Below are 26,970 nucleotides of genomic sequence, written 5' to 3' on the forward strand. Positions count from 1 at the left end.
GATCATCAAAGTGTCTATTATGTAAAAAAGCATGTTAAAAAAAACCTACTATCACTTATCTTGCCTTCTTTTTATCTGAGATATTTGTTTTGACATGATTCTGAAGACTAAAATGGCAAACTGTCACTGTAGCCAGCCCGCAGTGTCTCCCTTAGTAAGATTGCCAGAGTTTCCTAAAACATTGACGTGTTGCTGGGTATCCATTGGGAAGGAACCCAGTGTTACTGTGCACCCACTGGGCAGGAACCCAGGCTGGCTACTTCTCTTGGGTGTGATCTACACTTTCAAATGTTCCTTTTATTAAAATGTTTTCTCTAACATTAGAAGAAGGCAACAGAAGAAAAAGAAACCCTTAAGAAGTCACCCTTTCTATATATGATTTGTGTACGTCCTAAGAGTGGGTTGTGGAAAGCTACCAGCACCTCCAGGTATTTGAATCGTTAGGCTAAAGGGTCCGAGCAAGCAAGCAGAGTTTAGTAAAGAAAGCCTGTCTTTACATGTGCGGTATTATCACTGGTGCATGCTGATGCTTGGTCGGCATGCGTGAAAAGGTATTGCAGTGTGGTCTTGTTGTTGTTGCTGCTGCTGGTGACATGGGGCAGGTGTCAAATTGTTCAATAGACATAAAAAAAATCCACCCACGGAAAGTCCAGAGTCACTTACAGTCATTTGAGTCATATGATTATTCACTCTGACTTAAACTGCTGAAGTACACAAGGGGAAAGTATTTGCTTCCATCCCTCAGCCCCACCCCCACCTCCATGAGCATTTTCCTTATTTGAGCCAGAACTTTTCTAGTGAGGACTTGAAGTAAATCAACTAACTGTCTGTCGGAGCCTGTGTTCACTTTGATGTCAAGTTGTCAAATTGAACCGCCTGGTGGGGAGCAGAGCACCTGGGGCTTTAGTGACACCTGGTTCATTTAGCCTCCCAGGCCTAAGTGGAGGGAGATTTCAGCCACAGCCAACTGAAACCTGGCTGTCTCCATTGTGGAGTGTCTCAGGACAGTGTCAGACATGATAAAACAAAGTACGGGCCAAAAATCCCAGTAATACTTTCTCTTGCTCTGTAAACCTTTCATATTTGGCCAGCTTTAGAACTCAGAGCATGCCCAATTTAAACACTACTGTATTACACATGCAGAATTTTTTAAAAAGGGATTGGATGTTAGGACCAGGTCTCTCCATGTAGCCTGAGCTTGCCTGGAAGTCACTGTGTAGGCTGACATAAACTCACCATCTGCCTGCTTCAGCCTCCTAAGTACTACTGGGTTTATGTTTTTACTACCATGTTTAATATTTTTCTTGTGTCTTATAAGCTAACACGTGTTCCTTAGTCTGCTGGAGTATAGCAGTGGTCAAATAAAAGACCTTTGTCACCATGCACAGGAAGGGAATAATCTCAGAACTGAGTTTTGGGTCTCAGAACCATGTCTTTCCTTGTACAGTCCTGCAAGCAAACACACTCCAGCTCTGTGCTGTGCTAATAGACCCTTAACCCCATCCCATTCCAGCACCCCCACCTCCACCCAGTTTCCCTAGTTGGCATGGGTAACAGATATGCTCAGGGAGCGCAGGAGGGGCCTGAGGGCTGGATTCTAGAATTGTGGAATTGGTAAGTCAGCTGTGAGATTCAAGGGGATCATGGTCATATGAAAGGAGCCAAATGTTGGAGGTAGCAGGGAGAGGACTGATGCGGGGAAGGAAGGTGCGGCTGTAAGAGGGGCAGGGAAGAGTTCAGAGGTTAAAACACTCAATGCACAAGCATGAGAACTGGAGTTTAGACCCATAGATCTCAAGTAAAATGTACAGGTGGAGACGGAAGATCCTCAGAGCCACCTGGCTAGTGAGGCTAGCCATATCAGTGAGATTAAGACACCTGCTTCAGTGAATAAGGTCAAAGAATAATTGAAGATGATTCCCAACACACACACAAACACACACATACCATACACACACACACACACACACATACACACGAGAAAATGGGAAGGAAGAAAAAGGAAACACTGTTGGAATCAAACACTGTTGGAATCGTTGGGTCACCTACTTGTGTTGAAGTAAAATGATAAAGTAGTTGCAATCATGTTTTATAACTGTCAAGCAAATATTTTCTTATTAAACTACGAAAATCTTCAAAGATTGACTAGAGGGCTGAGGATGTAATTCAATAGATAGAGTGCTTGTCTAACATGCCTAGGTGTGAATCCCAGCACTTAAGACCACGTACAGTGATGCACACCTGTCATTTCAAGACCCAGGAAGAGGAGGCAGGAAGATCAGAAATGCAAATCCAGGCCAGGTTGGGATATGTAAGACCCTGTCAGTTGTGTGGAGTTCTTGTGATAAGAATTCTTTGGCTCGGATCTGATTCACTCATTTCTCCCAAGACAGTCTCTTCCCAGATCCCTGTGTGGGCACACCTTGAAGGTTGTATATTATGTTCTGTATAGAACAGTCTCTTTTTGACTTGAGCAAGCTGGAAAGCAGTTAAAGATAGGAGATTCTTACAGAAGCCCAGGGAATTCTTGAAGACACCACGTCTGGATGTGTATCAAGGACTGATTACACCCAGAAGGAAGACATTAGTACCCTGTTTCTCTTTGTTCAAATGGTCCAGTTGTCTGCAGACTAGCTAAGAAGATTTAACAACCTCATTAGTTTCCAGTTGACTCTTGGTTTTCCCAGTCAGGGATGACATGATTCTCAGCAACCAGAAAGTTTGGTCGAAGATGATGCTAACTATGGAATCTGGGACATTTCTCAGTCATTGTTATGCATTGTAGGTTAGTATTGAATCACAAGTTGCTTTTTTTTAAGTGTCGAATATTTTAATTGCACTGATGAAACACACTGTTCAGGAAAAAAAATTGTTTATGAGTATTACTGCTCACTGACAATGCTATCCGTCAGTCAATTACTCTAATGGGGATGAATAATAAAACCAATGTTTCCATTATATCTTTTCTGGAGCCTGTAGCATGTAGCTTTTGCTATCCCACCCTAATGCTCCAGGAATGGGCCTTGCTAATAATAGCCCTCAACCAGAGAATATTGGATCTGTGGATGAAAAATACAGACATATACATTGTTCTATTTCAACCTGCCGTATTGGCTTACTAGCTGGGCACTACTAATCTCCTGTGGCTAGTGTCCCCTCCCAATACTCTTAGCTCATAACCTCTCAACCTCTCCTAGCTTCAGTTGCTCTGCCACCATCAGTCCCAGCTCAAACTCAAACCTCCCTTCTGGAGAAGCAGCCTATGGTTGCTCTGCCCAAGGTCTCACATAGCTGGTCGGCTTTTCTCCCTCCAAAGTGTGGTGGAAACTCCTTTTCTCTCTCTTTCCTGCATCTGTGAGCTTGCCTGCAAGGACCCAGAAGTCTCATTGGCTGCTCAGCTCATTGGCTGCTAATATCTTTATTGATGGATCAAGAACCAATTGGGGAATAGGACCTTAGCATTAGACCCATCCCCTACAGTAGTCCCAGGAGCAAAGGATAGTTTCTACTTTAAGCCATGGTGTTTAAGAAATAGATTTCACATGATTAACACAGACATTGATTCTTCAGGTGGATCTTGGCAAAGTGATGTGAAAATTCCAGGAAAGGAGCTACCATTCAGTGTACCATTATAAATAGCCATTAGTAATGGGAAAAAACTAAAAGGCTAGTAATAACAGCATTTTGTAGAAGTTAATTGTAACCTTCAAGAATGACTTTCAAAAGTTTGAGTCTTCAAAGCAGATATGGTGGGACTAGCTACATAATTCAAATAAGACAGGCTGGCTAGGTTTATGTCAACTTTGAACCATACATTTTTATTCAGTTCCTTCTTTAATTTCAATGACTAGTCATTTGCAGTATCACTTCACCCAGGTTTTTAAACGATTAAAAAGTTGTTTAGTTACTTGGTGGTTTTGTCACAGGTAATTTGAAGATGCACACTCCTTATGCATCAGTGATGGACAGTGGGGTAGGAGTGGATTATCATACAGATATTTTTACGTTTCCATCCCTGCCAGAAGAAGGCTACATTCAGCTCATTCTATCGCCATCTTCCTGATAACAATCTTCTGTCACCATACCTAAAACACTCCCTCCTCCTCTCTACTTGCTTTATCTTAATAAATATCATGTGGTAGAGGGGAAAATTGGGAACCTGGAGCTTGGTGGCCAGGTTGGAACTGGTGTCCCAACAAGTAATTCTGTATGACTGCCTGGTCTTCTCACTGTTGAGCCCACAGCGAGCGTGGCCCATTGGTGATGCCTGTGATGACAGTTACTGCCGTCACTATTATTCTTCCATTGCACTTTGCTGCCTGTCATCCTTCTGTCAAGTTATCTGCTGCCGAGATTGACCACTGTCTGTCTTAGTTAGGGTTTTGCTGCTGTGAACAGACACTGTGACCAAGGCAACTCTTAGAAGGACAGTATTTAATTGGGGCTGGCTTACAGTTTCAGCAGTTCTGTCCAGTATCATTAAGATAGGAGCCTGGCAGTATCCAGATAGGCATGGTTCAGGAGGAGCTGAGAAACTGGTTTGTAGTTTTTGTGCATTTTAAAGTTTTTAGCTGCTATTCTCATCTTATACTGCCTGTCATATATTTATTACAGGTTTCTCTTGTCATTACATCAGGATGTTACATGCCTAGGAGCCATTTAGGAGGTATGGGTGACCAAAGTCAGATCAGTTGTTTCTCTAGCCCAGTTCAAGTCAAACTTGCAGTGATCCTCTTCCCTCAGTCCTGAGTTCATAAATATATGCTACTGTATCCAACTCTCCTTTTCTAGGTTTTGTTTTCTGTAACTATATACAACTCTCCTTTTCTAGGTTTTGTTTTTCGTAACTATATACAACTCTCCTTTCCCAGGTTTTGTTTTTTGTAACTAGGCTACAGTTAGGTAGGTATGGTGACATAAGCTTCTAACCCCAGTACTCAGGAGTCTATACAGGAAGATCAAGTATGTCGGGCCAGGTTGGGTGCCTAGCAAACCCCCTCAAATATATAAAATTAAAACAGTGCAACAAAACCCCCAAAATAATAAATAAAATAGAAAATAAAAACTGGCCTGAGTACTTAACTACTTTAGAATTTTCCCAGGGTAAAATAGTAATAATGGTGTGCTAGATTAAATCTGGAACTTCCATTGTTATATAGGAAAAATTTTCTGGTACAGGACGGGGCTGGGGAAATGTTGGTCAAAGGTTATAAAACTTTAGTGGAAAGGGATGAGGTCTTCTGGTTGTGGCATACACTGTGCTATCTGCTGTAACAATGAGAAATTAAGTGCACTGACTAGAGCAGAGATAGCCCCAGAGGGGATCGTCCTTGGTTCTGTAGAGTCCGGGGTATTGTTCCTGTTTCAGAGGGTAAAAGATGGAGGTTTAAGTATAGGGTTGGACATTGCTAGGGTAATCTCAACAGAGCTAAGGATGTCATTTTGACTTTATTTTGGTTTATTTTGTTAAAGCCTTTCTCTAAAGAATAATAATAGCAGAAGGGTACAGTAATAGTCTTTAATAATCAAAGACTTGGTGGAGGTACATAAAAAGATTTTTCTCTCATTTATACTTTTGATGTTTTTCCCCTTTAAAATCAAAAAGCATAATCAATGTTTATAAAGAAAATTTGGGAATTCATTAGAAAGTTTGGAAAGAAAATTACTGTATTGATTAGCATCCAAGTTTCTTTTGCAATTCTGAAGTCAGCTTGTTTTTATAAGTGACATTAGAGATATTGTTGAGAAACCAATAAGGGAGAATTACTATGTTTTAGCACCATTCTTCCTTAATTCTGACTGGCAGACCCAGTGCCTGGGTCAGATTCTGCGAAGCTTTTTTCCAATAGGCACTGTGGGCCACATTCATGGTGTTGTTGCGCTTCCAGCCTCACATACCTAGTTGTTGCTTTTATTTCTGCCACAATGAGGATAGGAAAATGAGTACTGGTTCCTGGAGTAGAGGCAAGAACATGTTCTGTGGGCTCCACGGACCCTTCCTCAGTCAAGGTGGACAGAGACTCCATCTGAAAGGGACTTACCGAGGGTTGGTGATGAGATTCTACAGAGCAGTTCCTGCTCTATCTGTGATTCAACATCTTCTTCTAATTTAAGAGTTTCCCATCAGAACATTCAGGGAGCGGAGAGTCCCGACATCAGGTAATGTGGATTGAGTTTTCACTGCACGGATGGAGAGTTGGTGATACCCAGGGCAGTTTTATAGGATGTACAAATGCAGATCTCCCGGCGAGCTGTGATCAGAGCCTTGAGATAATGACTAAACATTGTGTCTACTGTTCACCGTGATTCCCCAAAGGATTCCCGGATTCTTCATCCTGGCCTTTCCTCTGCAGGGGCGAGGATGCAAGCCATGTTTTACGGCTTGCTCTAGAGATCCACTTTGGAACTGGTGGCTTGCAACTCTGCAGTGTTTGTCTGTGTACCTATAAAAAAATCACCCTTCTAAGATCTGAGGACATCCAGTCAGTTCTCGGGAAGCCTTTCTTTCTAATTCTTCCATACAGCAAAATACTTCCTATGAAAACCAATCCAAGCATCCTTGCCTGCCTGCTACTTCTGTAATGCTAAGATTGCACCGTCCATGGCAGGCATGGGATGGTGATGTGTGTGGGCGATTCATTCTTTTCCCCGACTCCCTTGAGAATACAGACTATTTTATAGTCGCTATTGTACAGTCATACACAGACTATTTTAGCCATTTTACTCCTATAATCTTGGAAACATGAGGAGGAAATGAATAAGCCCTGGTGCATCACATAGAAAACCAGATAAATGGCCCTTTCTTCTTCTGTGTGTTCTGACAACATTGCATTACTATATCCCTCTCTGTATGATGGTAGTACCAATAATCAATGTTGTTGTTGTTGTTGTTGTTTTTAAAAAAAAAGCTACACAAGGAGTAGGTAAACTCTGACTTATTTATTTTTCCACTTTCAGACAAGTGTCTTGCCTACAGGAAATAGCCGGGCATTGCTGGGTGGCTCGCCTGTAATCTGCCCTAGGCTCTTGACTCAGTAGTTTCCGAGGACCTGTGATAACGAGTCTTCAGATAAGACTCAGATCCAGCTTCGCTTAGGTGTATAGAGATTCTGATTTTTCATAAAACTATGAACGCATTCTGACTTGTCCTCAGAATGTTTGTTCTCGGAATGACTGATTACTCGCTGTCAATGTCTGAGGCTGCCTCTGTTACAGAAAAATGACTTGAAATATGTTAAACTTTATGTTGAAGATAGATTTCTTGTATTGTCATATACTTTCTAACTATTGCTAGTAATTAAGGCCTTACAAAGCAAAGTAGGCCCAGTTTGATCTCGTATGGAGAAGACCTACATGGATTTTTTTTTTAAATTATATGTAAGTATACTGTAGCTGTCTTCAGACACACCAGAAGAGGGTGTCAGATCTCATTATGGGTGGTTGTGAGCCACCATGTGGTTGCTGGGATTTGAACTCAGGACTGTCAGAAGAGCAGTCAGTGCTCTTAGCCACTGAGCCATCTCTCCAGCCCCTACATGGATTCTTTATAATGTTCTGCGCATTTGTGTGCATGCGTAGTTCATAGATGGCTTGAACAGATCCATTCTGATGGTCAAATAATTGGGAGAAGAATCTTCTGTGTAATGCAATCGAATGCTCCAGAAAAGTCTTTCCTGGATGGGGTAAAGCATTGTTACTTTTTGTAATAAAAAAATCTCCCATACAGCACAACCTGGGCTGCACACACATGCCGTGCCAGGACTCTCTGTGGGCTGCAAAGCTGAAGGCACGTGTGCTGTTTGGGTGCTCACCACCCTGGGCTCCACTCTTCCTCCTCCACGCCTGCGCGTCTCCTCATCCTCACGCTGTAGGAATCTAGGATGTGAGGAACGCTCACTCGCTGATTTATTAAACCGAGTGCACATCGCTGAGGAATGTCTGTCTGCATGTCATTTCTCATTGACTAGATTTTACTTAGAATTTAATGACAATTCCATGCTCTGTACCTCTTGGGATACAGGTATTTCCACTGTTGCGTTCCTCTGTCTGGTAATGAGGTTCTGGAAAATAAAATGCATGGTCGGAATGTATCCTCCTGGTTAATGGCCGTTTCTGATTTATGATGTGTGTATGAATGAACAATACAAACACATACAGGCGCGTGTATTACTGGTTCCCATAGGACACGGACATCAACCGATCTCAGCTGTGAAGTTGTGCGCTGGATTCTCTTCCCAGCACTGGGATTAGTTGTGGGTGTGTTGCTTCAGAACTAGTAGGTACCAGCACCTCCGAGTCCTGGGGCTGTGCCTGCGTCTGTCTTGTAAGCTCTTCTGTGCTTGGGCTGTTTGCTGTGTCTCCGACTGTGAACTCGCTGTCTTCCCCATGCCTTTCATCCTCTGAGAATCTGAGCACATCATTTCTCTTTTCTGCCACTTCTTTCCTTTCCCTTGATTCGTTCTCCCTTAATGTGGGAGCATGATCTGCCTGTGAATCTCCTGAAAAATTGATGATGTGATTATATTCACCTCCGCTTTTGGCGCTAACATCTTTTTTTTTCTCCCCCATAATGCTCAAAAGGTCCATTTTCCCCTTGGTGTCTTTGCTGGCTTGTTTCTGCTGTTAGTTCTTGGCTCCTCCAGGTCTGAAATCAGCATCTTGGTTGTCACTAACTCTGTCTTGTTAGCTCTCCTCTGTCCCCAGAGGTACCTACCACTCTTTGTAATCTCCTCCATCATCATTGCCCTGTTCATTTCCAGAGTGTTGGGATGGCGGTGGGTTGGGAACACACACACAGCAAGGTCTTTGTAAGCAAGTTAGCTCACAAAGCTTTGTAGTTTTCTTCCCATAACTTCTACTTTCTCCCCCACCCCCTCCCTGAGTCAGAGACCACCCAAGTGTAACCTGGAGATGACTCCTGCGCTTGACCTGCAAATGCTTTTGGTATAATTGCCTGGTCAGGTATAGAATCTGGAGATTTTCTGAAAGCTTACTCCCTAGCTTTCTTTTTCCAGAGAGCTGGCTGACAATGCTAAGCCTTTGCTCTAGAAAGGCTTAAACGCTCTCCCTGGGTCACCGAATGCGTCCGTCCCCCAGAGTTAATCTGTCTGGCCTTTATTGTTCCTTACTGTTAGGAACCTGTTCCGTTTCCCAAGGCCTTGTTTCTTGTGAGTCAGAGGGGTGTGCCCGCTCATTCCACGCCAGGGCCATGCCTCGCTTGGAATAGTCACAAAAAAAAAAAAAAGCCCACAGAATGATTCCAATCTCCACTTGGTCTGAGTCCCGTCACTCACGGCCCACAGCCTCCAGACGGGACTGAGAGGCCTCCCTCTTGAGTATTCTGAGGGGATGTTTGTGTTTGGGGTGAGGAGAGGTTTACTTAGGAGTAAAACTTTCTAGTTCATTAATCCAGCTTCATATTACATAAGACACATTGGAGGCGCGTAGGGAAAAGGTGACTTGCCCGAGGTGACGGAGTAAGTGACTGGTAAGCTTGGTCTCTGAGTCATCACAGTAATAGCTGTTCGGACTGGATCTTACAGGCTGCAGAACATGCTAGACCATGCTCGTTTCTGTGCGAGGAACACAGGAGTGGTGCTGCCTTGCTTGACCCAGCTCAGAAGACCAAAGTCGGGATGAGTAATGGCTCAGCCAGTGAGCGTGGAGACCTGACCCTAGGCTAACCTGTTTGACTTCATGTTCAAAGCTCTTCCTGTGGTTCTCTTCAGACAGTGCCTCCTTCCGCATTCCTAAACCTAAATTTGTTTTAGGTTTCTAAACACGTGCCTTTCTTTTATACCTTCCCTTCAAATCCAGAAGGCCGAAAAGGAGAGTTCCGATTTATTTATTGATTTATTGATTTATTTATTGATTGATTTATATTCTAATGGCTGGGCCTAAAGAAAGCAAGGCTCACTGTGATACGCTGCTCACTGCCTGACCTTCAGGCCTCTCCCTGAGGCATGCCAGTTATTTTGCAAACCGCCTTTCCCTGGCAGGTGGAGTGAAGTTTGTAGCCCCTGCTGCTTATTGTCCCCCTGCTTACACAGTGGTTCTTGTCCCTGTGATTTCTTAGATCTCAGGGAGCTTCAGAACAGTGGGCTCTGGGAGGTCAGGGGTCGTTCATGAGCCTTTCGGGGACAGCTCCTAAGGTGTCGCTTCTTTCCCCTGACGAGCTTTCAAGGGGCAAGAGCTGAGCTACCAGTGTACTCACATCAGTGGGGAGCAAGCTGAGACGTGGCCGTGCCACACAGACTGGCACGTGAATGCTTGACCGGCCTCAGTTTCAAAGACCTGGTACCGTTTTAGGCTCGAAAGCAGGGTCTGGCATGTGTGTCTCGGTTTGGGTTAGTTATATGTTGAATGCTACTATTTTGTTTATATTGGGCAAGATAAAATATATTAAAAGTAGCTGATAGTTTTTTTTCTTTTTATTCTTCTAAATGTAGCTATTTAGGAAATTTAAATTATCTATGAGATTTATATTACATTTAAGCTGCCCAGTGCTAGCCCAGAGGCAGACCTCCCTTGCCTTGATAATTCTAAGAGACTTTTTTATTATTATTATTTAATTCATCACAAACATTTGTAGAGACTTAAATGGTGTCCTAGCCTATCGGAGGTTCTCTTATCAATTTTATAGAACTCACAGTCTCTCCTGTGTGAGTCTTGTGTTCTGAGGGGAGTAAGATAAAAGACTAACGGTAGATCTGAACTCTTCATGCAGTTATTTAAGAAGCGTTTACAGGGGGCAGTGATGTGAGGCTGTGTTTTCATTTCTTCCTAGGAGGTGCAAGTGGGCTTGAGTTTCTGTCTTGGTTTCTCCAGAGTGCTGACTCTGTCTAGGGAAGGAACAGTGGACATTTGGATGCTGGAATGGTGAAGGGCTGTGTATTAGTTTGGATTCTCTAGAGTCATGTATGGATAGTCTTTATATAGCTAGGGAATTTGTCGATGACTTACAGTCTATAATCCAACTCCCCAACAATGGGCAGCAGCAGCTGTGGATGGAAGGCCAAGGATCTAGCAGTTGCTCAGTCCCACAAGGTAAGCAGACAGGGAAGGGTGACTAAATCTTCCTTCTTCCAATGTCCTTATGTATCTCCAGCAGAGGGTATAGCCCAGATTAAAGGCTATAGGTCTCCAACAGAGGGTGTGGCCCAGATTACCGGCGTGTAGGTCTCCAGCAGAAGGTGTGGCCCAGATTAAAGGTGTGTGCCTCCTTGCCTTTAATCCCAGATGATCTTGAACTCGGAGATCTCCTTGTCTTAATCTTCTGAAATTCACAGCCACTATGCTTCAAGATCTCCATGCCAAGATCCAGGTCAGAAATTTATATCTCAGAGCCTCCAGATTAGGATCATAGGTGAGCCTTCCAATTCTAGATTGTAGTTCATTCCAGATATAGTCAAGTTGACAACCAGGAATAGCCACTACAGGCTGCTTTTACAACCTGGATCTACAAGGGTTGTGTTGCACGGTGGAGAGGAAGGGTAGATGGTTCTTTCAGTGGTCACTGAGCCTTGGGAAGCAAACCTGTTCCAGTCTCCACCGCATTCACTGCTCAGTGACAGAGATGGAAAAAGAGGGAGGGGTGGGAATGAAATACTCAGGAAAAAGTAGAGTCTCCTAGAAAATTAACTTTGAGATAATATTTTTGAGACAGTCTCATGATGTACAGTAAATAGCAGCAATTTGGCTCGGCGCTCATTGAATGACTAAGGTCCGTGCCTCCTGCTTCAGCGTGCGGGTGCTGGGATTATAGGCCTGAATAACCACCCACAACTGTAATAAGAGAGCTTGAGAACATGATATTTAGTTAAATTCCTATAACAGAAAATATTGGTATATTTGGGGTATAAAATAACTTTATAAAATATTAATGTGGACCAATATATCAACTTAGACATGATCACAAATGCATGTATTCATTCACACATATTAAGTAAAGAGTACTTTATTAGTATAACAGTATTTTAATACAAATTTGTAAGAAAAATGATCAAAAACCTAATAGAACTATAGTTAAGGTATGGAAATAGAGAACATTGTAAAAAGAAAAGATCTGTTTAGTTTCATTAAGAGAAATACAACTCAGATTAGACCTTGGGAATTGAGAGATTGAGAGGGTGGGTTCGAGTCTTGAGTGACCTCAGTCCTTAGTCTACCTTGAGGCAGCCACCCCAGCCAAGAGCTGTCTCCATACCAGATGTGAGAACAAATTGGCCATCCTCGGCCGAGCGCTCCACCTGAGCCCTGATCGAAAGCTGGTGAGGATGAAGGACTCACCTTGAACCTGGGAACCCTGTTTCTGCCAAAGAGAATGGCTTCCTGGGGTCACCTTGGCCTCTTTGCTTCCAATACGGTGAACCTTTCCCTAGCCAGGGTAGGAGAGATTGGGCCAAGTGATACAAAGTCTATGTTGGATCTAAAAATCAATGTGTTTCCAAAAAGGGGGGTGGTGTCGTCCACAGAGATGAGACTTGGGGGTTGGGGGAAGAGGCTTCAAGAAGGAAGGCTGGAGGCCTTCCCTGAAATGGGTGTGTTTGGCCCAGGGACGTAGGGTACATTGGGGGTGAAGTGGTAGTTCCCCTTCAAAAGGATTCACTCTCGGTTTCCTCACTAGAAGGACCTAAGAAACTCCCCTTAATCCCCCTGGCATAACTGCTCCTTCTCCCTTTGCCTGGGCCATTCTTCTTTCTCCGTACATTCCAGCCCTAACTGAGTGAGGGTCTTCACATGGAAGTGTCTGACCACCGCAGCCCTGTGAGATAGGGCAGGACTTAGCCTCCAATTTAGCTATAGGAAACCCCTAAGACTTGGATAGATAAAGTGACTTACCCAAGGTCACCTGACAACCAAGAGGCAGTTCTAACTAGAACAGGTCTTCCTGACATCTTCTAATACTATTTTTTTTCTGTCAAAAACACAAAGTCCAAGACCTGGAGAGCCAGGTCAGCCATTAAGAAGATTGGTTGCTCTTGCAAAGGGCCTGACACTGTCTCCCTGGGACTCACATGATGGCTCACGGCTGTCTGTAGCTGCAGACCCAGGTCTGATACCTTCCATTGACACCGGGCACATATGCGGTACACACATGCAGGGAGCAAAAAAGAAATATCAGATACATAAAAAGAATAATTTAAAAACAAAACACAAAATCCTTTCCCCCACACTCCCTCAATGAGTTTGTTTTTCTTTTTATTTCCAGTAAAAGCTTCAGATCGTTGCAAAAAAGGGGGGTGGGGAGGAAATACAAATCAAATAATATGAAATTGCTTTTCTCATCTACTGGAGACTTGAACAATGATTAGTGAGGATAATATTCATGGAGCAAAGTGGTGGACATTGAGATTTCTTTGGTGCGTGATGCACCTATTTTTTTCCCAAAAGTTTTTTTAGATGTACATGTTAATGTAACAATTTGACTTTTAGGAATTTACCCCGTGATACCCTGCTACAAGCATGTCAGCAGTACAGGAAATGAAGGCGTGTCCGTGCTTTTTCCCATGGCTTTGGGAAGAGGCTCACAGGGCTGTCAGCACCAGTGCTTCGCCTGGGTGCATCGCTGGTCCAGACTTTAGGAAAGCAGATGCACCTGTGGCGGGACCACTTCAGACTCAGAGAGAGTGACGCTGCGAGATGTGGAACAGAAACGGGTTGGGAAGAGACACAGGCATCGAGGAATTGATCTTTGATGTTTTACCCCATGATAGTCTATGCTGTGTGCTTCATTTTTAAAGATAACTAATTACCGTCTTCTTCTTCTTCTGAGGTGGAACTCTCAGTCTGTAGTGCAGGCTGGCTTGGAAAGCGCTACATAAACTGGGCTGGCCTCGAACTTATGACATTTCTCCTTCCGGAGTGCCCGCCCCCACTCCAGTGTCAGGATCCCAGATGTGTGCCTCCAAGACTGGGGTTAATTATTCTTGCGATACATTTTAAAAGTTTTATCTTCCTTTGGGAAGAAAAAAAGGTTCAGTAATATTCTCTACTCTAGTGGATTATAAATTACAGTTGTTTTCTCTCATACTGTATTCTGTCAGCTGCGCATAATATCCAAAAACTGGAGACTTACTCGTGTATACAAGTTCTTATGAAGTAGTGACTACCAAAACTATTTCCCTTTGGAGGGGGTCAGGGTGGGTGTTTTATCTTAATTAACATTTATTTTTATCAGTATTTCCTCTCTGAGTTACTTGAGGATCTTCCTCAAAAACATAAAGAAGAATAACTCAGTAGCAAAGAACTTGCCCAGCATGTATAGGGCCCTGCACTCAATCCCTGGCACCACAAAAGTTAATAAATTAGTTAAATAATAAGAAAAAAAATGTGTACTCCTTAGAAGCAGGGGGAGAGGGGGTGGGATGGGGAGTGTCAGGATGGGGGGGGAACCAGGTAAGGGGATAACACTTGAAATATAAATAAATTATAAATAAATAAATAAATAAATAAATAAATAAATAAATAAATAAATAAAGCTCATTGAGGAAGCTAAGAAAGAAAGAGGAAGGAAGGAAGGAAGGAAGGAAGGAAGGAAGGAAGGAAGGAAGGAAGGAAGGAAGGAAGGAGGGAAGAGTATAAAAGGTCATGAGAACTTTAAGACCAGGAAATCTCTTTGCACTCTTCCGTTTGGCTCTAGAATGCTGAGTTTTACTGTGTGTGCTACTTAAGTCTTGTGTGAAGTCCTTATCACAAGCTGGGGAGGAGGCCTTGCAGGGCCTGGGCTTGCTTTGCAGGTCACAAGTGCACTTCTAACTTTAAAGGCCACACAAGGTAAATGTCAGCAGAAGCCCATGCCCACCGAGCTCAAGCAGACATCCTTAAATTTTATCAAAACTCCATTAAAAGCTGTCAGACCCTTGGCTCCCTGTGGTTACAAAGGTTGAGGTTTCTGCCAGGTCTACCTGCTGCACTCTCTAAGCTTTTCACTGTATGATTTTCTCTGGAATTTGAGGAGGGAAAAGGAAGATGCTATTAATACCAACCTGTGCTGTTCTGGAAAAATATCTAAGGTAGTTTTAAAGGATGACAACATCTTGCTAGCAAACATTCCTGTCAGTGTCAAAAAAAAAAAAAATGCAAGGGAAATACACTTGGCTGTTTGGAGGACTAGAAAGGAAGTAGGAATTAAGCTGTGTCCCTTTAAAGTGAGAGAGCTAAGGAGAACTGAAGTGGTTGGCCTCCTCGGATTTCTTCACCGGGCACGAGGAGTTTGACCACCAGGCCGCACAGTGGCTATCTCTGCCATAGAGTAGGCCAGTAGCTGTGCCAGCCCTAGAGTTGTGGTCCTTTGTCTGTTTATTATCACCACACCCTGCTGGACCTGCGTGTCCCTGCTTATGCAAACCATAGTATTATTGTATGTGAGGGCTTGTGCCCACCAAACATCACTCCTGGCAGTCTGGTGCCTCATAGGAAGATGTGAGGGAGGAGAGTTGACAGAGAAGTATAGCATTAAATGGTCTCTTATCACAATTATCAGGAAAGAGTGTTTGCTTCATTGAGTAATGTGGACAAACTTCAAAAGGGGAACAAAAGTTGAAATTACAGAACACACACTCATTGTTTTTAAGTCAGTTTATGAACTCCTTCTGACCGTTTCTCTCTCTCTCAGTAAATCTCCAGTGTCGAGCAGTTTACTCTCCATAGAGTGTTCTCAAGTTGTTATTTCCTGGAGGGTGGATATGGAAAAAGACATAAGAGGGACTCAGCATTGTATTTACCACAAACTGGCAAAACATTTATATCAGAGCACAGCAAATGGAAACCAGCCGTGTTAACACAATTATAACCAGCACGGTTAGGTGCAACCTTGACAGAATTATGGGAATATTTCACAATATTTCAAAATCCAGGTGGTCAGGCGAGATGTCCTCAGCAGGAAGAGGTTTTTCCCACCAAGTTTGATGACCTGTGTGTGTTGCAGGACTCACAAGTTTGAAGGATAGAGCCAACCCACTCAAATTGTTCTCTAACCTCCATAAATGTACCTTAACATCTGTGTACCCATACACATAGCCACCCACCTAAACAGGCAAAATGTGTAAAATAGTGGATTTTAAAAAGAACAGGTGCACTAATAGAGCCTATGATTGTCCCAGAATTCATTTAAATATAGTATCAGACAGATGCATTTGTCTCCTGCGTTAATTTTTTTTGGTTCCTGTGAGAAATCTCTACTTTATCCCGTTTCTTACTCAGCAATAGAGGCACTTGGAACTGAGATTTCAGACTCTGTTGTGCTGTTTGGGTTCCTGCTTGGAGGATTTGTGCTATAGGGATGGGGATAGTTAACAAGCACAGAAGAAGCCTCTTCTGACTCCTTTGCTCCTGCCTTGCTGGGGCACTGTCCTGCCTTGCTGCCTTTCATATGAGCTCTGAGCTTGGAGTGGTAAGAGAAGTCACTCTTGGATCTGCTTGGCAGTGTAGGAAAGAGTACTCCCCCCCACCCCCCACCCTCTCCACCCCCCACCCCCCCAGGCTCATGGAAGTCCGTCCACTGGAGGCCTCAGAGCTGTGCCTCCCATCAGAATAACCAACATCGCATTGCTTCTTTGGCGGATTTGATTCTCTTGGCCTCTTGCCCTGAAGAGGGAGATACCTAGATCAAAGAAGGGCTTACAGATTGTGGATCTCCTGACCAAATGCCATTATAATGTTCCAAGTGGCTCCCCCTTTTATAATATCTCTGTCCCTTTAAGTAAGTACATCCTCATCCAATCTTCTTCATCCCATCTTCCGGCCATTCATCTACTTGATGGTAAGGCCTGGCTGCCTCTGCTGGTAACTTTATCCCAGGAACACTCGTTTTCAGAGGCTTACGAAGAGGTGCTTACGTTTGAAAAAGGGTTGCCCTACTAATTATGTCAGACAGTCCACCTGACCTGGAGTCCCCAGAGAACCCCAGGAACAAATTGCCAGTCGATTTACAGTCATCTGTAGAAGCCGGGCCCTGGTTGACCTTGCTTTGAAACTGTGGGAAGCAGGTTCTGTTTCCCCTTTAAATGTTGACCGGCAGGATGTCCTCTCTCCTAGCAGGGGGTCTCATCAACAGCTTGGGAAGACACAGCTTGAACAATTGGGACAGATAGAGAACGGACCATTAGCTCCCATAGAACTAGTTGTGCAGGGCTGAGTGTAATGTTCGGAAGATCTCCTTTGTCCTTGGTAACACCTCTCAGAAGTATGGGGTTGGTTCTCAGGTTCCTGTATTTCATCTCAGTATTTTTGTGCACTGTGAGTTTCTAAGATAGGCAGCCTTTTATCACTGAGGCCTTACCGGAAATGTTTCGTTTTACCTCTGGGAAAACAAAAGGCTAATGTTCTCCCCGTTCCTGCTGATCTTATCCGCCCAGCACACCTATTCTGTCCCCTTGTACTCTCACCTTACACGGGGACTTCAGATAGACGGAGCTAGCCTGCCAGCTGGACTTGAATTTCAGCTCTTCCCTGGCTATGATTTTGAGCGCATGTGTTGATAACAGACAGGATGTCTGAGGAAGCAGTCGGGATTTCAACCGACTTTTGTGAGATTCCCTCAAACTGTGCGGAGAGAAACAAGGGCAGTGAACTTGTTTGGGGGTACACACGACAGTATTGCATGGATTCCTTCTTTATTTCCTCCTTTGCTTGTACCAAACTCATCAGTTGTTCAGCTCTGAGCCTTTCATTATTGGGGACCAGCCGGCCTTCAGGCAGATGAATGCTTACATCCTCTTTATTGCTTCTTGCTAAATTTATTTCATCAGTAAGCTGAAATCTTTTATTACTAGCAAGTGCCAAAATTACCCACTCCACACCCAGTTCTTAGAAACATGAATTTACCTTTCCAATCTTACTTTGGAACTATTTATTCTTCAGTTGGTATCCATCTGTGACGTAGATACAGTGAGGAAGACCCCTCACATGGAAGAAATATTAAAATGCATATGCACGTTATATATGCAAATACTGGTGTGGTGCCTTTGAATTAGAGATGAAATCTCTTGGAGGAAAGAACTCTCACTGAGCCCCCGGGAGAACGGTCTAACCTTGTGTTGCTCTGCGGCTTGCTTTTGCAGTTTAACTCAGCTGCCAAGCAGCTGATAGAGTGGGATAAACCTCCCGTGCCAGGAGCGGACACGGCAGAATGCCCCACCGCACCGGCAGGGCAGAGCAGCTCCGCCTCAAAGCACTCCGACACCAAGAAGAACACCAGGAAGCGACACTCCTTCACCTCCCTCACCATGGCCAACAAGTCTTCCCAGGCGTCCCAGAACCGCCACTCCATGGAGATCAGCCCTCCTGTGCTCATCAGTTCCAGCAACCCCACAGCCGCAGCCCGCATCAGCGAACTGTCCGGGCTCTCCTGCAGCGCCCCGTCTCAGGTACACGGGCGGGCGGGGGCAGCCGGGGTGAGCATGCGTGGGCTCCCCAGCGGTAAAATGCCCGAAGACGGTAGCTTTCCGTGCTGCCTCCTTTTTATGGGCCTTAGTTACATTCTCACTGCTGGGATAAGTACCTCGCGACTTGAGAGAGCAGGGGTTTATTTGGGCTTGCAGATCCAAGGGAGATGTGGTGCATCCTGGCGGGAAGACGTGACAAGAGGCGGCAATTGTTTCATGATCAGGAGGCTGAGAAGGCTTATTGCATCCGTGCTTAGGAGTCTTAGAGGGAACAGGAGGTGGGGTCCCACTACCAAGCCTCAAGGCCCACTCTCCTGAGGATCCATTCCCTTTAGCACCAGTCCCTTAATCATGTCATAACTTTCCCACGTAGCACTTCCAACTGGGGACCGAGTGTACAAACACAGGAGCCTGTGGGGGACATTTCACGTTCAAAGCTGGACCCTATATGTAGCAAATGCTAGCCTGAGTTCATCCCAAAGTAAGGACTCGAGAAGCAGTATTAGAACCTACAAAGTGTGTGAAGTAGTGCTTGTCAATTCCATGTTCACTCGGGTTGACACAACTTCCCAGTGCTACAAACTTCATCTCTGTTCACCCACACCGTTCTCAGTGTGATGCTCAGGACATATAGAGCTTCTCACATCTTGCTACTTGAGTTTCCCCTCCAAATAATAGAGCAAGAAGAGAACGGATAGACAGAAACATCCAACTCAGAAATTGCCCTTGCAATTTTAAAAGGCTCCGTAATTCATCAAAGACTTTGGACTGTCTTAAAACACGGCCACGTGTTATTTGTGCGTTAAAAATGCATGGGCCCGTTGCAAGCATTCACTTATTGTTTGGCAATTGATTGTTGGATGTTGAGTTATTAGACCCTTGGGCACAGTGTGTAGTGAGATATATAGAATACAGGCGTTCCTTAGGACGGCCTTCTTCTGGTCTCCAGAGTGCATCTAATTGTGGCCCTTTCCCAGAGGGAAGTGACTATGTCATTATCCACTTAGAGAGCAACTGCACTTCGCTCAGCCTGGAGGTCAGAGAGCGCCGCCCAAGGCGGCCTGACACAGCGGGAGGAGCCGCCATGGAGGCTTATGTAGTGGATTATTCCATGCAGATTTTTTCCACAGTGTAGCTTTGGGTTGTTTTTCCTTAAAATATAAAAGTGAAATTCCAATTAAAGAAAAAGGAAAAAAAAAAAAAAACGAAGTAAAAAAAAAAAACACAGTCCTGGTTCTGGAGAAGTTTATTAGTTTAATAAGTTTCTCTATGGCATTGCAGACTAAAAAATGACCATTCCTGGCTAATTTTATTAAAAGTCATTTTTTTTTTGTTATTTATTTTGTCCAACATCTCTGGATTAACATAGTAAGTCAGGAATTAAATGTATTTACTGTGAGAGTATGGGTTCTCTCTCTCTCTCTCTCTCTCTCTCTCTCTCTCTCTCTTTTGCATGTGATAAGGTTATAGAACTTTCAATTTTAATGAAGAAAACTAGAACATACATAGATACATGGCATTGCGTGTGGTATATACATGACTCCTTCAATGGATGAGTTCCTTGAAAAGCAGGTGGGGAGGGCTCTGCCCTCACCTTTTGTATAACCAATGATTTCACGAGAGTAGACATGGGTTTCAGATCAGGGCGTGCAGCTAGATTGTACATCAGAGTTCAGAGTACTGGGTGAGGAGGATTTGGTGAGACTGGATTTTTGAGTAAGGGTCTGGAGAAGGGGTTGGTAAAGACTCCCTAACACAAAGTGGATCGTTCTGAGTGAGTCAGTTTGGTGTGTGTGTGTGTGTGTGTGTGTGTGTGTGTGTGTGGTAACACTAGCAACAATAGTGTCTTCTTGACATAGAAGCAGGCTCATGTGTGGCACGCTGATAACATTGAACAGGAAGGGATCTAAAATGGTGGACAGTGCTTTTTCTTCAGTAGTGGAGAGAGTTAAAAGGCACAGGAGGGTAAGCTAAGCCCTGTGTCCTGTGGCGAGCTCAGGTGTCGTTTGTCTCACTGTGCCTCACCACAACTGAAGATAACGGCTATGAAGGGGTGGCTATTTTTTTGTTTGAATCTGAGCAGATTACGAAGCAAGATGCTCTCTGTTTCCTTGAAGCATCCTCCCCCCCCCACCCCCTTCCGCCTCCCTTCTGTAACCAGTTGGTTGTTTTCAGCGGTGGTTTGTTGCCTGAGGGAGAAGTTATTTCCAGCAGAGGATGGGAGGTGTCTGGTCCTCCCGCTGAGGTTTACAGAAAACATCACTCCTCTAGGGCACCTTGCTTTGGAGGGACCCTCAGTCCACAAGAAAGCTTTGAGGCACATCAGTCCTTATCATGGAGATGAGTCCATTCAGGGAATGGCCAGGAGAGGCTGCTTCAAACCCACCTGCCCCAAGAATCTGTCTTTGCCACTAGCAAGATTGTTAATTTTCCTAACTCATACTCACCTTTAACTTTGATTTTAGTTCATTGTATTTTTAAGAAACAAATGTAAGCAAGTCAGTATTCACTTGGGTCTCCCATCCGAATGAGAGCTCCTACCTACAGATGCCTAGGCGCTTGAGTGCTGATACTGTGGTACTTAGGAAATGGGGTACCTCCAGCCTCACGTTCCCCCAATGATGGAGATAACAGTCATAGGATGGTCAAGGGTCAGAGGGTCAGAGGGCTTGCTTGCCATTGTATTTGGTGGCTGTTGAGTGAGGACTGAACTTGAAAAGGTATAAACTAGGAAGTAACTTCTGAGCTGTCCCCAACACACATGATCATGGGTCTGTGTGACTGACATCCATACAGCACATGAAGACATTTGGTCTGCCCCCAGCCACACCCATGATAACTCTGCTCATGACATTCTGAGGCATGATTCACAATATCGTATGTTTCTGAGGAATTTTTATATTTCCCTTGTCCTCAGGGGAAGCAAGAAGGCCCGTCCGATTGCTCCTGTTTTCTCTCCCAACTCTCCCTGCTTCGCTAACTCTTTCTTGTAGAGGACACTGAGGAATGTTTGTGGTTCAGTGGGGCAACAAGGTGCTGGTCAATGGTATGTCCTCTGTGCTGAGGAAAAGATATCCACTCTCCCTGTGTCTGCAGCATCAAGTAACACTCCCATATTCCTCTGCTGTATCTGCCCTGCAACCTGAGGGAAATTGATCAAATAATAGGATGCAGTGAGAGGACCTAAATAATTAAATTTCTTTCTCGTCAATTAATCTCGGGTAGTATCGTGGATGACACCTCTGAACACAATTTGGATTGACATTATTTCTTAAAGGTTCTATAATGAATTTTCTGCCACAGGCACACCTAGGCTGCTCCGTTTTGATTGCTGGTCTTCATTGAAAGCTAGAAGTAAGAAAGAATGATCTTGAAAATACAGAAGTGCCTTAATAATTTTACAAAAATTTTGACATATCAGTAGAGAGATGAATGTGGAGCCACAGCTTGCCTTAGCAGGGTCTTTGTGAGAATGTGAAGCTAGTTTAGCCTTAGGCTGACTGCCTGAGCAGTTTGATTCATGGCAGAATATAAAATGAGGTATCGTGTTATGTGATAGCCAACAGCACACATTGTACTGACTGGCATATCTGGTACACACTGAGTCTTTAGACAGTTGGGGATAGAATATAAAGAAAAGGATTCTGCCTTCCCCAAATAACTTCACGTACAGATCCTCATGTTTATGTGACTTCGTCCAGGAGACTCTGTGGTATTAAATATGGCGAACCTGGGCTTGGGGGGCGGCAGGGATTGGCTCAGTACAGTACTTGCCATGTATGCATATTGACCTGAGTTCAGATTCACAGAATTTAGATAAAACCAAGACACTAGATAGCAAGGTAGGAGGCAACTGGAGAACCCCCAGAAACCCACAGGTCGACTTGTCTGGCATAAGTAACTGGATGAACAAGAGGCCCTGCCTTAAATAAAGTAGATGGTGTGGACCAACATCAGAGATTGTCCTCTGACTTACACATGGCACCACAGCACGTGGTATACACACACACACACACACACACACACACACACACACGAGGTTGGAGGAGACAGACAGGTAGATGTCTTAAAACCCCAGCTGTGTTTTTAATAAACTGTTTTCCTTGGCAGGTTCATATAAGCACCACTGGGTTAATTGTGACCCCACCCCCTAGCAGCCCAGTGACAACTGGCCCTTCGTTCACCTTCCCGTCAGATGTCCCCTACCAAGCTGCCCTTGGAGTAAGTATCATTTCTGTGTCTTTATTTCTCTCTAAGGTCTTTAGTCTTGATGGTCTGCCGTATTCCAACGTGTGCAGTGTACGCTGGTGCTGCTGGGCGGACTGGCCTCTGCCTTTCGCCTGTCATCCCTGCTAATCTCACAGAAAAGACTGTTTCTTGCCTGCAGCCTGCAAAATGTTTAGTGGTGGCAATCAGAGGCCTGAAGCTATGAGAACTCTGAAAAATACACTTAATTTTATTGACGTTCGGTTTGATTTCCCGAAGGCTTAACCTTTATTTCTTTAGGGTTTCCAGATCCTGCATATATATTTTAGAGATACATTTATAGAAATTCTGAGAACATGGGTCTTCCCAGGCTAAGTGGTTTGATTTTGTTTTTTTTTTTTATTCACAGAATAAATTGATACCAAATGTCTGCTTTTAGGTTTCATCTCTAGTTTTTCTCCTCTGTAGCTCAAAGTGACTATTTCACGGCTCCTGCTGCCCTGGGAGGGTCTTTTAGAGTATGTTGATTTTTCTTCTAAAAACTTGGCATCCCACAGACAGACTCTAACCATCAGTTGCATAATGATATCTGAATGGGAAGGAGGTTGTTGACCTGGAGAATCCTAACAGTCAAGAGAGATGGATATTAAAAAATAATAACTGGAGAAAAACAAGCAAATATACCCTTGGGTAACAGAGAAAAAGAGCCCCCTTGCTTCCTGAAATCATAACCCAGTGAGCAGCAAGGAACTAGAAAATATGAGAAATCTCTCAGTCAGGCTAATATCTTGGTTACACTTTCAGGCTGTTGCTATTTCGGACTATCCCAGCACTGGGTAGACAACCTCGAAATCGTTCAGTCAGATGCTTGGTGTCTGGATTCTGGCCCTGCCCTCCCTGATCCTGAACCTGGAGTATCTGTTCTTGGCCATCGCAGAGAAACAGTGTGGGCCATTGAAGGGTTTTAGGCTTGGCATGGAGAGACTCGGGTTTAAGCTCAGTTCATTCAGCCCGTTTATTTGTCATGTGACCCTGGGAAAGTCACTCAGCATCTTTCAGCGTCTGTGCTGGTTGGCTTTTATCGACTTGACACAAACCTAGACACACATTGGAAGAGGGAACCTCATTGCCGCCGCCACCAGATTGGGCGTGGGCATGTCTGTGGGCCGTCTACTTGATTGATTGATACAGGAGGACCAGGCTGTTGTGGGAAAACCCATCCCGGGGCAGCAGGCCTGGGCTACCTATGAAAGGTAGACGAGCGAGCCAGTACCAGTCACAGCCACTTCTACGCAGCTGGTTTGTTTCCAGGTTGTAGATTTTATGTGTGTTGTAAAGATATTTTCCTCTGCTAGATTTCTTAATGCTGAGCTCGTAGCCAGGACCACACAACACAGTGTATTGATACAACTCGATATATTGATTCTGTCTAATTTTATTGTCTTCCTTTTCCTTGATGTTAATTTTGGCTTGATAAATTTCATAATTAATTAAAAGCTGAATCTTAAATCAAGGCGGGGCTTTAATAGCTGCTGTTAGTATCTAACTTCACTTAGACTTTATTCACGGAATAAATCATGTTCTGTTTTAGACTTTATTCATGGAATAAATCATGTTCTGTTTAAATCGATGCCTGCCCGTTCTGTTCACAGGTTAAAGTTATTGGATTTGTTTTTCTTTTTTTAAATGCTCCCTGGGAGCTTACAGCTTCCTTGATGATATAGCTGCTTAGTGAGGGAGACATGGCCCCCATTCATCTAGGGAAAAGATGAATTTTTAGTTAACATGTATTAAATGTGGTTTCCATAAGACTCAGTTAGCCACAGAGGTTTCACTAAAGCCAAATTTCGTAACCCCTCCTGCCCCCTAATCTCCAGGGGAGCAACTTCTTTTTCTTTCCCACCAACACATATAACCACAGAGCATTTCCGTTCCAGATGAATCTCGTGCATGGGAGCATTCTTAACTCCGTGTCTTAAGGGGGAAAGGGAAGGCTGACTTTAGAAAAATTAATTAGTGTAAAAGATATAAGGCTGGCTGAGTTTTAGCCCTCGTGAGCTGAAAAGTTTATAATATAGCAAATGGCCAGTTCTTTGCTGGGGGTTGACTCAAGGGCAAATCAATGGAATAGGCCACAAGAGAGCATATAAAATTAATTCATGTTCAGTCGTTTTTATCCTAGGATTTTTTTTTATAAGAAAGACTGCATATTAAGCAAGAGAGATTTATTAAACACTGTCTGCTGCGTGCCAGCTCCATTTAATGAAAAACTAATTATAAACAGGCTTTTCTGTCATCCAGAGAGAGGAGTAGATCTCAAAGTCTCTGGTAGGCTGGCAGCCATGCCGTGGATTTAATGTTGGTTTTGCACAGGAAACTCTCAATAGCACATGAGGCCCTCGGACCCTTGGTACCTCCAGTGAATCGTGCCGAGGGTTCTATTTAAAATCTGAAGGATTTCAGGAGATGTTGCTATTATAGCAATAGTATTAGCTTGGTAGGATAAAAGCAAAAACGGGTTTTTTATGTTATGGATGTATAGGAAGTAAATGTCACCCCTGGGACAGGAAATGTAAATTACTTCCAGTGCTTTTTTTTTTTTCCGTAAATTGAGACTTTTAAATCTGTTATGCAGAATGGAGTATTTATGAGCGTATGTCTCTAACATTTCACACGCAACAGTGAGAATGTTCCGTCTCTTCCATCATGAACAGGAGTGTCACAGCTGTTGATTCAGGCCAGAGCCTATTAATAATATTTGCTTCTTCTTTTTCTTCTTGTTGACTTGTTTTGTGGGATTAGGAAGCCGACGATATTAGCTCTATATCTCCAGCGCTGGGGCAGAGGAATGTATACAATGCATGATTAGTAACTGCTGATACCATGTGGTGTGCTTAGCTGCAAATGTCATGAGACAGCCCCGACGTTAAAGGCCAAATACTGCCCACAGCAGCTTACAAATAGGCTTCTAAAAGTCTAGAAACCCTGTTTAAATTTTTTTTCTCTTCTCCCTCTTCCCTTTTAAGACAGTATCTCACATAACCCAGGCTGGCCTTAAACTCACCATATAGCTGAAGACAGTATCTCACATAACCCAGGCTGGCCTTAAACTCACTATATAGCTAAAGATATTCTTGAACTTCTGATCCTCCTGCCTTTACTTCCCAAGTACTTAGATTTTGAGATTTAGTTTGCATATATGTGTGTGCTTTAGTGCTGTGTGTGTGTGTGTGTGTGTGTGTGTGTGTGTGTAGACACATTAGGGTTGTGGATAATCACATCCTACCGTACATGAAACCCCAGGTTCCAACCCCGGTGCTATATTAAAGTGGGAATGTACAGCTGCAATTCAGTGCATCCATGAAGGCAGGAAGATCAGGGCAGGCTCACTCTCAGCAACAGGGAGGCAGGCCTGGGCTAATGACGCCTTGTCTCTAAAAGCAAATGAATAAAACCAAAGAACATTACATGATGTCAGGTCTCGGGATAGGTGATATGTAGTCAGTGGACCCACCACTTCTGCCAACAGGAGCAAGGAATTGTCAGAAGTAGGGCAGGGGTGGTGACACAAACCTCAGCGCTTTGGGATGTAGAAGGGACTCTTTGGCAGGAGAGTTGAAAATCGGGATTAGGGGTAAGATATTAAAAGACTCCCGAATCCTGGGAAATCTTCACTCAAGTCTTGGGATAGGACGATGCCCCAAAAAGTTCACAAGAGACCTTACTTGACGCAAATGCATGAGGTTTAATTCTCCAGTACACTGGGCCGCTCCTGTGTCCTGAGCAGGGGCAGAGGAGTTCGACCCCCGAGCAGCTGCCGCTGGTTTTTTTTTTTTTTTTTTTTTTAAAGAAACAGACCATAAAGAAAAAGGGGGAGGGGATGCTCAGGCTGTGATCTATGTCATAAGGAATGGGGAGATCAGCGGCAATTCATGGCTCAGCGGAAGGTTACAGGTTATCTTGGGCAAACACAGTTACTCTGAGCGGGGATGGGTCCTTGAAGCAAGGGGAGTGCTTGCCCTTACAGCTGGAGGGAGTGATCTTCTTTGCAGCTGGAGGGAGTGCCAGCCTTTGAAGCCGACTACAGGAGTGCTATCTTAAGGTTGACAGTTTTCTAAGTTGCACTGTGTCTAGGCTCATTGTTAGTGGTCTCTCAATATGATCAAATGTTTTTCTTTATTATATATATTCTCTGTTTCAGTTTTCAAGGTAGTGTCTAGCTGTGTAGCCCAGGTTGACCTAAGTCACAATGTTGTTCAAGCTGGCCTTGAACTCATGATGCTTTTCTCCTCGGCCTACCCAGTGCTGGGATTGCAGGCAGGAGCCAACTTGCCTAGCTCTGGACCTCCATAGCAACAACAGAAAAGTACTCTAGCAT

The 26,970-nt window shown here is 44.0% G+C and overlaps 1 protein-coding gene across 2 annotated transcripts in view; it reads left to right on the top strand.

Moving 5' to 3' along the window:
- The window catches only part of Sh3rf1 (SH3 domain containing ring finger 1), a 170,327-nt gene that overhangs the window by 110,872 nt on the left and 32,485 nt on the right, over positions 1-26,970 (top strand). For both annotated transcript variants that reach the window (XM_052162506.1, XM_052162507.1), the window contains exons 5-6: positions 18,063-18,368; positions 22,497-22,607. In XM_052162506.1, the coding sequence (XP_052018466.1) occupies positions 18,063-18,368; positions 22,497-22,607 (417 nt within the window). The remainder of the gene's footprint in view (positions 1-18,062; positions 18,369-22,496; positions 22,608-26,970) is intronic.

This window comes from Apodemus sylvaticus, chromosome 18 (assembly GCF_947179515.1).
Source record: "Apodemus sylvaticus chromosome 18, mApoSyl1.1, whole genome shotgun sequence".
NCBI classification, from domain to species: domain Eukaryota; kingdom Metazoa; phylum Chordata; class Mammalia; order Rodentia; family Muridae; genus Apodemus; species Apodemus sylvaticus.